At 40.2% G+C, this 11781-nt stretch overlaps 1 protein-coding gene across 1 annotated transcript; it reads left to right on the plus strand.

Annotated features, from left to right (window-relative positions):
* Positions 1-801: 801 nt before the first annotated feature.
* On the plus strand, positions 802-2415 carry LOC104541631 (BDNF/NT-3 growth factors receptor-like; the record flags this gene model as incomplete). The annotated part of the gene is made up of 2 exons (XM_010185741.1): positions 802-960; positions 1836-2415. Coding segments are annotated over 2 exons (345 nt in total), but the record flags the coding sequence as incomplete, so codon positions are not given.
* Between the last annotated feature and the right edge of the window lie 9366 nt (positions 2416-11781).

The following is an 11781-nucleotide window of genomic DNA, read 5'->3' on the forward strand; positions in this document are numbered from 1 at the left end:
GTAACAATGCATTGTTTAGAAACGGAAAATAAGAGGGAGTTTTTAAAATTTAAATTAAAGTTAGAAAGCCTACTTTAAAGAAGTATAGTATTCTGGAGAGAATGAAAATGTTCTAAGAGACTTTCAGAAAGGCATTCATTCAGTGAAAGATTCCATTCAACATGAGTTAAGTCCGTGTCTTACAATCTGTTTGTTATCAGGAGAATATATCCAAAGGACTGAAATTTTTTAAACCTGTGTAGGACTGGGTAGTTAATGTGGAACAAAATAATTGATGCATTAACTTCAGAAATTATTAACAGAAAATAGCATTGCCTTAATTCACTCAAGATTAGTATATTAAACCATACAGATCCTGACCCTAGGGTGTCATGCAGTCACTGTGTCATCATGGATTTCAGTTGATATTGCTAAGTTTCTAGAAGAATAATCAGATTTCACTTCACAAATCTTTTCTAGTTTCCTAAGTGTTAAAATGGCTAATATAAAGTAGGATAAACAACTTAATTATTTAATAAAGCTTCCTGTTTCTTGGATAAGGTGTGCAAGTAAATGTTAAAAATGTTTGTACTTCAGAAACAATGTCTTTGCAGATTCTGTTGAGAAACCCATCATAGCAGTGATTGTTGTTGGAGAACATGAGTTTGAACCATGAATCCCTAGTTCACAAAAGCTTCTCAGAGTGAATGGTATCAGATGGGAAAAAAAAGAAACCATGAATTCTCCTTATTTAATGTCTTGGTAGTCCTCGTTGTGAGGGTTTGGAGGAATTATTTCTGACTTTCATTTGTTTTTTCTCAGGTTGGGGGTCACACCATGCTGCCCATTCGCTGGATGCCTCCAGAGAGTATCATGTACAGGAAGTTCACCACAGAAAGCGATGTCTGGAGCCTGGGTGTTGTATTATGGGAAATCTTTACCTATGGCAAACAGCCATGGTATCAGCTGTCAAACAACGAGGTGTGTATAATACATTCTCAAACTGGATTGAGAAGGCTGCCATGCCTTCTGTTGGTATAGCTTCTCTGGAGAAGAGACAGCAACAAATTTATTTAGTAAAGGCAAAACCCCTGATACCAGGTATTTATGGTGTTATCATGAACTTTGTGGTTGAATTTCTTCCTTTTCACTCTTTTCTCCCAGGCTGGATAGAAGTTGTTCAAGCGGAACAATACCAGTTGGAATTTAGCTTTTTCTAGCTTTTTCCTTTGTATAGGATAAAGTCTGCTCTGGGTATTGAGAAGGACCATAAGGCAATTAAAATGAACTTACCTGTCTCCTGAACTGATTTTGAGTGATTTCAGTTCCATATCGTACATTCAACTGTTGCAGAGTGGTTGTCCAAAACTGCACTCAAATAGACTGAAGTAATCTGGAGATCTCTTGATTTCCCGGCAGTCACAAGTCTCTTTTCAGATTAGCCACAGTGATACTTGTAAATTAAAAGAGGGAGGGCAGGAGGAAGAGACACTGATGCTCTGTGTGAGCAGGGTGAAAACTTAGCCTCCTTCTGAGATGAGGTGAGGTTGATAGATGGGTAGGGAGAGGAGGTATGGGATTACTTCCTGGCTATCATTCCCTCATGAGTGGAAGAGACAGTGTGGACAAACTTAACTTCAGTGAAGTTACTGCTCCCTGACAACTTACATTGCAGTGCTTTTCCCAGATCTCATCCTGCTGCTCATGTGTCTACCTAGAAATTCAGCCCTTGGCAGAGCTGGCTGGGTGACTGCCACCAGTGAGGCTCCTGTGGCAATTAGCAGTTAACTCTTCTGTGGAGGACCCCTGTGTAGTTGGCACAGCTGTGCTGATCCTTTCCTTGTGATTTCTCATAGGTGATTGAGTGCATCACTCAGGGCCGAGTCCTGCAGCGACCTCGCACATGCCCCAAGGAAGTGTATGACTTGATGCTGGGCTGTTGGCAACGGGAGCCTCACATGAGGCTCAACATCAAAGAAATCCATTCGCTTCTCCAGAACTTGGCCAAGGCATCTCCAGTCTACTTGGATATTTTAGGCTAAAGTCTCCTAGCATTTCTTCTTACAGGCTGCAGGAATTAATGTGTTCAACTGCCGCTGAACTCCATTAAAATGTGTTCTTAACTTTGACAGTATTAATGACAAAGTTGCGGAGAAGCTTTCAAAGGGCAAGCAATGTGCACTTCTCCATCTGTAGACACAGTATTGACTTTTTAGACATTACTGAGATGTATCTCCTCTATCTCTCTCTCTTTCAGTTTCTATCATTTTTTTCTTCTCTCTTGTCTTTCTAATCAATTTGGCTTCTGCATTATTGTAACTCTGCATAGACAAAGGCCTTAAAAACCTGACCTGTTTTATCAGCAGACTCTTCAGTTTGCCCACCACAACTAACAATGCCTTGTTGTATTCATGCCTTTGATGTGGATGAAAAAAAGGGAAAAGTATATTTGACTCGAACTTTTGAGATTTCTGCTGTACAGCTACTGAGAGTTTCTATGGATTCACCTCAATTTTTTTGTTTCGGCATGTGGGTGGAAGAAGAAGACTGGTGTTCTCTACATGAAGCATATTCCTTGCAGAGATAAAGCCAGATGGAAAGAAGACAGTCTTGTGTGATACACTATGTGGAGGAATGAGGGGATAAAATGCATCCAGCCCCACAAAAAAAACCACTGAAATTATTTGGTGGAAGGCAAGAGGGGTTTTAGCACTTTTCCTGAAGAGCCTTTCTGAGGACTAAAGGGATTGTTCAAGGAGGTGCTTTGCCAGCACCTTTCATTGCCAGATACAAGGAAAAGGGGAAAAGATGCTGCCTGCACTGCACACAATTACGTTACATGATAAACTAAACACATGCCCATATTTTATCTTCTGGTAGGATATTGTCATGCCACTGGTATAAAAATGTTCTCCAGCTAGTCTTTTTTATTAAAGGCTGAAGCTAGTTTTATTCATGTACAGTATTACTTTCAAGATCACATGTTGAAACTAAGGATTTTGATTGAGATAGGACAAGCTGTAGATGCTGGGGCAGGTGTATCTTATGCTGTGCTTGTCTGGCAGCATATTCCTTCCTTCCTCAATCCTTTTTCTCTTTCTTTTTTTTTTAAACCATGCAAACAAAACTGTGCATGGTCTTCGTCGATTAATGCCCTTTGTGCAGAAACGATCACTCATCTTGTAGTTCACTCATATAGTAGGCATAGCGAACTCATAACAATACAACTTATATTTCATTAGAAGAGGCTAATGGAGGACATTAGTCATGTTAAAATGCCTTTACAATGTTACAGATACAATAGGCTGATAAAACATGAATAATCTAAAGCATGGAGATCACTGGTTACATTTGAGCCATGGCAGGGGATAGAAATCTCTAGAGAAATTTAATTACTCTGAGGTTATGGCTTACTATTCAGAGTGTAAAGACTCTGAGCTCAGCACCATGTTTGTATTGGTACTAGTGCTGTCATTGCCAACATCCACTCTTTCTTAAATAATTTATTTTTGATTGGATTGGCATTGTATGTGTACATTTGCATGGCCACTGTGTTGATGACAGCTGCATGGGGATACCTGTTATTTTTCAAACCAGAAGTTGACAATTTCAAATTTAGAGTTAGGATTATTTTTAATATGAATTCTTACAAATGAAAACCTACTTTACCTGTTCCTCAAGACATTTGCCTCCCTCTGTGAGGGGGCATTACTGCAAAAAAAAGATCTTTCTTTCCGTTTTCTCTTTTTGTTATTTCTTACTGATATGAGCCAGATCAAAATAGTCCTTCATCTTTGTGTTGGGGATATTTTATTTAATAAATTAAACATTTTATTTTTGTAAGTGCTCCTATAGCACCTTTAATATATAATTTGCTCGCATGTATTATTTATTGAGGCACTTTAGGTTTTTCCTTCAGAAGCTTTTAGAGCTAGCTCATAAAGATTCTGGACACTTTCAAAATAAAATAGTTCACTGGACAGTGATGAAGTTTTACCCTTCTCAATGTCATTGAAAAGGCAGCATTACAAATAAACATGACAGTGTAACTATAAAGCCATACTCAGTATTTCTTTGATAAACTAGATGTTATTTCTTAACTGCTACTGAACTGGAAACACACAATAAGCCAGAGGAAGATTCCTACAAAATGGGCCTTAAGATTTTATCTAGACTATCTTGAAAATTCATACAGAAAGCTAGATAAAGACTGAGCATCCAGTGAAACCCATTCTCTTGAGAATCTGAATGTTGTGTTTTAAAGGAATTTGAAATTTATTTTCAAAATAACAGTGATGGAAAAGAAAGGTGTCAGATTCTGCTCTTACTGTGCAGTGGGAAGAGACTGCAGGTGGTGGACGGGGGTGCTGAGTTTCTACCTGCTGTATTCTGTCTTAGTTTCTAATGAGCTGAAGAAATAGGCATCTGAGATGCTGCTTCTATTGGAGAGCAGGCTCCAGCCTGAAAGCAAACAGGTGGGTTTTGCAAGCACTGAGAGAATGTATACCAAAAATAACCACAAAACCCTGAAAATGTACTTAGTGGCATCTTCTTTTTGATTTACTAGTGAGACTATTAGAGTAATTTAAGAGAATAAGTAGTGTTAAAATGCATTGTGCAATAACATAGCAGTATGTTAAACTTCTAAAGGACCAAATGTTCTACAGAGCCACTCGTATGGATAACTTTGACCTATATCATTAATGTTCTTGATAGTGCATAAAATGTATTATCTCAGTAGACAAGCTATAAACTGTAGCTATGCATAGTTTGCGTTTGTTCATGAAAAGGTGGACAAGTGTGGCAGAAAGGGCAGAGAAGAGGAAGAAATATGTTCAAATCACAATGAAGGGTGAGTATATGTGCATATTCATCATGCTTGCACTGTCAGCTAAATTGTGTACACTGAGTAATTAAGACAATCAGGCTAATTTAAAATTTTTTCTGGACTGTACTATGGACTGATCATATATATAATATATATTATATATGTGTGTTTGCATATGGCATATATATATATACACACACATAGCATATACATGTATGCCTATGTCTGTTGTATTTTATTTATATATGTGCAGACATGCATGCACATTATGTCTGGGCTGTGTGTATATGTATAAATTTACATACACCTACGTTATTACAAATTATGATTAGAGTGCTATTAATAAATTGGTAAAGACCTGTTGAGTAACCTAAATATTTTCTTTCTTTTGATATTTCTTTTTCTATGTTTGTAAGATTCAACTTTTTAACTGGTGTGAAGCAGAGGCAGTGCTGGAATGCCAGAGATATAACAAGAAGCACTGTTTTTTCCCCCAGATGACTGCATAAAAACATTTCTTCCATTCCCATCTCACTTGTTAATTTCTCACAATGAAATGAACAGACAAGCTTCCAAGCTCAGAAAACAGAGTTTGTTCTAGTGTCATTTCTGGGTTTGTGCTATTGTTCTTTTATTGTCCTAGAATAACAGTGCAGCTCCATTAGCATTTTATACTCATCTGCAGTAATGAAATAATTCCAAGAATGAGCTGGACTATTCAGACTGCAACAGGACTTGTAGGACAATGAGAATGCCAGAATTCAGCAGTAATAATAGCAGCATTCACCACACTCTGTCCTTCACTCTCAGTAGGTCTGCAGAACTTAGAACTGGCTGTGGAGAACAGATACTTGTAACACGAGGGTACCCCATGATGCATGATGGAGTGTGCTCTTTTTAGAAGGACTCCATTCCTCTTGATTTGTGAAACAATATATATTGTCTACAGTTTAATAAGTAACTGCCTATTTTTTCTCTTTTTTTTCCTTTTTTTGTCCTTTTTTGCTATTTTCTTATCAGTTTCCCTCTCTCCTTTCCTTCTTCTTTTCTCTTCCTTTCTCTCTTTCTTTCTTTCTTTCCCTCTCTTGCTCTCTGAACCCTTCCCCACCTTTCTGAGAGACTGTTTTTGTTGTGGTTGATGTAGACTTTTACAAAACACTTTAACAAGAAATTAAATAACCCAATAAAATGGTCACTGGATGACTAAGGTACAATGCACATGTGTTAGAACAAGTCTGTGTCTGGGTTGTTGCAGCCTGTAACTGAATTTCAACTACTGTTATAAAATGTGAGGGAGGGGAGTGGGGAGGGGCTGGGGAATAGATTTGCGTTTCTAATCAAAGATGAAGGTTTTGATAGCACAAGAAGTTGTATTTTCTTGTCGTGAGGGCTGGGATGAACCACTGCTGTTTGAATCAAGAGGTCCTTTAGAGCCTTAGTTAAAACACCTTTATTTGGGTGGGGTGGGGGGTGTGCTACATTCGTCACAAATAAAAAGCAAAAAAAAAAAAGTCTACATGTTGCAGGGAATACACTGTGAATTTCACAATAGCAACCAAGTGACTATTTTGCCATCTTTTAAACATACGTCTCAGGAGAAGAAATGGGAAATGATGGGTGTGTTATTTTACCGTCTATGCATTCTCGACCAGGTCTGCTGGGGATTTTTGTTTGCTTGTAGAAGGTTCTGAGTGATGACCGGCTGGTATTTTATAAACACTGAATACTTTGGGCAAGGATAATAGAAGCTGCTAGTAGTGAGGCCATCTGATGTAAGAAAACAGAGGTCAAATCAGATCTTTCCAGAGGCCTGTATCTTGCAGCTTATATGTATCTTTCTGTAACTTAAAGAAAAGCAGCTAAGAATGTTTTATACACAACTAATTTAATTCAACATTGATATTTAATTAAATCACCAATAGAGAGAGAATCAACTAATTATGAAATATTTGTCCCAGCCCTTCTCTCCACCTATACTTTATGTATATATATATATTTCTAGGTATCACTCTCTTTGTCACTTAAGATAAAGAGGAAGATATCTACATATAAATAGAAATCTCTATATTGTCACCAAACTGTGACCTGGTGTGTAGAGCTATCCTTTCTTTTTTATCTTCTTTTTTTTTTTAATGTGATGTCTCCGTGGAAATATTTAGTGGTTCTTGTTTTGCAGTTTGTTATAACGAAGTCATTGCTTTAAAACTTTCATTGCATCTTGGCTGATTTCAAAGTGATGCCTAGGTATCAGTGTTACAAGTTTTGTTTGTGAATCATGTGACCAGCTTCTCTCGACATGACATGGAAAGTCTCTTGTATTACAGTGTATTTAATAAAAATTATGTCTTACAGTAAACAATGTCATCCAAAAGAAAGATAAAATTATTACTTTAAAAAACCTAAAAGTTTAATGAAGTGTCTGTGCTATTTTCTTTTGTTTGAATGCATTTGTTTACCTCCATTCTTTTTGAAAAGCATGAAACTAAGGATCAATTTGGTGTGCTTACAAACATGACATACTTGTACTCTAAAACCTTGAGTAAAAACCAAATCACTGAACTCATAGTTAATGAAAGAGGAGACCCATAGTAATAGGGAAAATGAATATCCAATCTGAATGTGATTATAGATTTTTTTTAATTCTGTGTTTTACAAATGAAGATCCTATTTGAATGCTTTTTCAGATGGGGATCTGGCTTAGCAAATACCTGTTTTATCTTCTAGCTGAAACAGGCCTTCAGATATTTTCTGGCTTTTTGCTAAAAGCACCTCTCAAACCACAGCCCCATTAAAAATGTAGTTTGTTCTTTTTAACTCATGTCAGTCTAGAACAAACATATCATGAACAAATACAGCATGAAATCCAAGCCCTTGAAGAACATAATTAAGATTCAGAACGCAGAGTGCTTCAACATCCGAAGAAAGATTCAGCAGCTTGATTAAAGATCCCTGTATAAGCTATTGATCTAAACCAAGCCTGTCAAGGTTAGAGTAAAACAGTACAAGAACTACTTTATGACTGGTTCTGCTTGACTCTGCCGAGAGACCTCTCTCAGATTAGACGAGAGGGGCACAAGCATTCAAAAGGTCAAAGGAAAATAATCCCCTGAGAAGTAGCCTCAGGATAAAGTTTGTCCAAAGCTGCAAAAATATCCTTGAACCACACAAGAATGATCTGTTGGCAGTTCATGTTCATCCAGTGGCTTTTGTGGTAAAATCCGGATGCCTTCCAGACTTGGTGTATTGTGTTGCCATCCCGAAATGAAACACTGCACTGCAGACAGCTGGTTGCAATGAAGTGAGCTTGGCAGCAGTGAGAGCTGCAGAAACTCCCAGCGCTGAGCCCATGTAAGCACCGCTGTAGTCCCAGCAGCACGCGTGCAACAGCCCGCATACCCTCCCCACCTTTTGCCAGAAATTTTTAAGGCCAGGGGCACATAGCAGTGGCAGGACTGGACATTGCTGCACTACGTCATGAGACACATGTTGCTGCTCTGTCTCACGAGGCACAAAGCCAGACAAGCCAGCAGGGCCCATGGACAGCCGCAGCAGTACACTCAGTGTTTTGGCAGCATTGCAGCAGGGCAGGTTTGTTGTTCTGCCCCTGTGCAGCCCAGCCCCTTCAAGACTACAATTTGAGCCTCCTCTCCCCAGCAGCCCTCCCTCCACGTATCCCATTGCTCCATCCTAGTTCATCACAGCCTTCCCAGATGGTCCTTGGGCAGATGGGGGTGTTGATACACTGATACTCTTGCTTATCTCTCGTTGATGGAGGAAGAGTTTTGTGTGCTTTATTGACTTTTCTACCTGGGCATGTGTGGCCCTGCAGCAGGCACTGTATCGCACAGCAGAGGCTCAACTTAAAATTAATGGATGGTGTCATTTTTATTGCTTTCTGTTCACTGCAACTATAAGGGTAAAGGTATTAGCTCAGGCTGCACGAAGGGCTTGCAGAAGACCTTTTGATGAGACTGACGAAGCTTCCTGAAGCTCCAAAATATGTGAGTATTGGTAGCTTGTTTAAGGCCACTGGTTTCTGCTGCAAGGTGCACAACCAGCCAAGCACTCTCACGTTTGCTGCTCAGCCTCACAGCAGCAGCAGACCTGTCAGCTCGTCCTGCACCTGCCTTCTGCATGAAACCCATAGAGACCTGTGAAATACCTAACGAGCCAGGAGGGAATATGCAACACAAGTCCTGCGCCTGCTTCAGCTAAGGCTCAACAAATTCCCATAATTGATTTCATGATGAAGAAGTCTTTGTGCTAAATGCTTCATATAACAAAAATCAATCATCTTGATCACTGTATTATTTTAAAAGTGATTCACAGTGCCTATTGATTACTCCCATTAGTATTTTTTAATGGCTATAATAATTTATTTTTAAACCAGTGAGAAATTTTATGTTAAAAAGAAGGATTATGGCTCCAGAAAGGACAAAAAAAATCCTTGGATGTAATTATGACAGTCAGACAGAATCTACTAAACCAGCTCACACGTTAGCTTGCCAAAGCAGCTTATTAATATTTATCATAAACCATAGATTTTAAAAGACAAGACTTCATGCAAGAAGGAAAAATACTTGCAGTAATCACCTGAAGAATTACTCAACTCATTTCTATGATAAGAGCCCTGTGCTGCAACTTCTTGAGGACAGTTATATCTGCACAGCATACACAGTAATTCCTGCCTTTGGAGAGTTGAAGATTTTAGAGCTTGGGTCTAGTTTTATTTGTGATGCAATGAAGAACACTAAGAAAGAACACCACAAGCAGAAAAAGAGAGGTGTGGAAAAGCAATTGCTTTACTTTCATGAGCTGATAGTCACATAATGCAAAAATATGTATTTTCACAGATTGTCACAATTTGCGCTAAAACTCAGCCTAGACCAGATATTAATAAGGATGCTCAGAATAAAAGAACTTGTGCTCTTTCTATATGGGGTCTGTATTAAATGTTTTGCAAGGAAAGAAGGGTTGTGTCAGATAAGGTCAGAGAGTAAGTGAGCAAACCCTTGTTTACAACATGATGTAAATATCAGTCATGTGGTTTTGCTGTCCCAGTGTCCAACCTTAAAGACAAATAAAAAAGACTCTTGACAAATTGCAGATACTTCGAGCACTTCTGATATAGAGGAAGGTGTCTCTCGTCCTAGAAGTGCTTCGTGATAATACAATGACTGCTGGTCTCATGAAAGGACCAGGTCTACCACTCTACTATCCTGATTTTTTTTTTTTTTAAACAGTACATTTAAATATGTAAATACTGGTAATGCTGTTTAGTGTGTCACACCATAGGCAGAGCCAGCTCCAGGCTTAATTAATCTGATTTTGCCAGCTAGCCCAGTTAGAAACTGTTGGGAAAGAATAAGTAATTTATTGGTATTTACCAGAGAGTGGGAATAATGACACTGGTAACTCCCAGGCAGGCTCCTACTTAGGGTCACTCAACTCCTACTCTGGAAAATTGGAGCTGCGCCAGGCATCACAAGGCATTTAGCACCTTCTCATTCACAGTCTGAAACCAATTTACAACTGGCTTGTGACCGCTGATCAAAGGGGAAAAAAAATCTCTCCAGAGCACCTTTCTGCATGCCCTTCTAGCTAGTGCTACCAGCCCTGGTCCTGGGTAACATTTAAATTGATTATTTTTTTCTTTCCTAGCATGCATTACCAGGGCAGAACCTTAAAATTTGGCAGAGACAACCAACTTCACCCTTTAAGCAGTCAGTTCCTTGCCATTTAGTTTTCACACGTGTAAGCATGCTTTAATTTTTGTGCCCTGATACTGCAGAGACAGCAGATGCTCAGTACATGTGAGGGTAGGTGTACACTATTTATTGTCCGTGCAGTAGAAAGGTGAAAAAAAACATGTTAGCAGGAGCCAGCCCAGCCTGCAAAGCTGACAGAAGCTGAACTTCTGGTCTCCGGCACTTAAGCTGTGCTGAGAGGTCAGTGATATCTACAGAGGAGCAACGTGCGAATGCCTCTTTCAGCATGCTTGTCTTAACCCCCATCACAAATGCTTCCCTTTCGCCTCACACCCCATAGTATGGGAGAAATAGACTAGCCTCAGCACAGGTGTCCCCACAGCACAGGGAGAGCAGCCTTGTCCCTCAGGCTCATGTGTCTTTTGGGGAGAGTCCTGGCAACCAAGAAGCTGCTATCCTAAAGTGTCTGCACTGCTTGGGTCTCTGCACATCCACATCCTGATAAAAGGTGATGGGCATGATTCCCTTTTGCTGGCAAACGCTGGGTCTAGCACTGACAACAAGCGTCCTGTCGATCTGCGGTGAGTAAGTACAGTCCCACGGGGTGCTTGTGGAGGTGACATGGCATATCTCCAGTGTAAGCAGGGTGTGTGCATGGCTGTGGACAGCTTGCAGCCTGCAATCCTTGACTCACTGCCATCCTCCTCTTCCTCCTCAGCTCAGAGGCTGTGGTCTTTGGAGCACTTCAGGGCTGACATGGGAGAGGAGAAGGGAAGTAGCACAGGAAAAGGGCTGAGCATGCAATGGTCTTGGTCTTTGGTGGGTGGGAAAAGGTGTTAATCACAATAGGAATGTCCTGCCACCTTGTTCATCACAAACACCCTGCACACAGGTGTCCACACTCCCATCTTCACATGCTGCTGTGACACCAGAGCACCCAGCCAGGAGGTGGTGTGGCTGTGAGGGCTGCAGAGCTGCCCGTCTTGGCACAGGCTGGCATTCGTGACTGTGGCACATCTTCTCTGGGTATATCTGCTGGCTGGGGGATGCTACTCATCACCACTTGGGCAGCCTCATGTTGTTTGCCATGGAGAGGGCTGACGACTTCACTTGACACTGTATCTTGGTCTTGGCCTTTTTTCCGGTGCCTTGTGCAGCTGCCTCACCCCCAGCTGGGGTCTGGTAGTGGAAAACTAACTGGGTGCCAGCCCTGTGCTGGGCAGGGACAAGGTCCTTGACCCTAGCCACTCCTCTTCTATCTGCCAG

Source organism: Mesitornis unicolor, unplaced genomic scaffold (assembly GCF_000695765.1).
Source record: "Mesitornis unicolor isolate BGI_N332 unplaced genomic scaffold, ASM69576v1 Scaffold46975, whole genome shotgun sequence".
Taxonomy (NCBI): Eukaryota; Metazoa; Chordata; class Aves; order Mesitornithiformes; family Mesitornithidae; genus Mesitornis; species Mesitornis unicolor.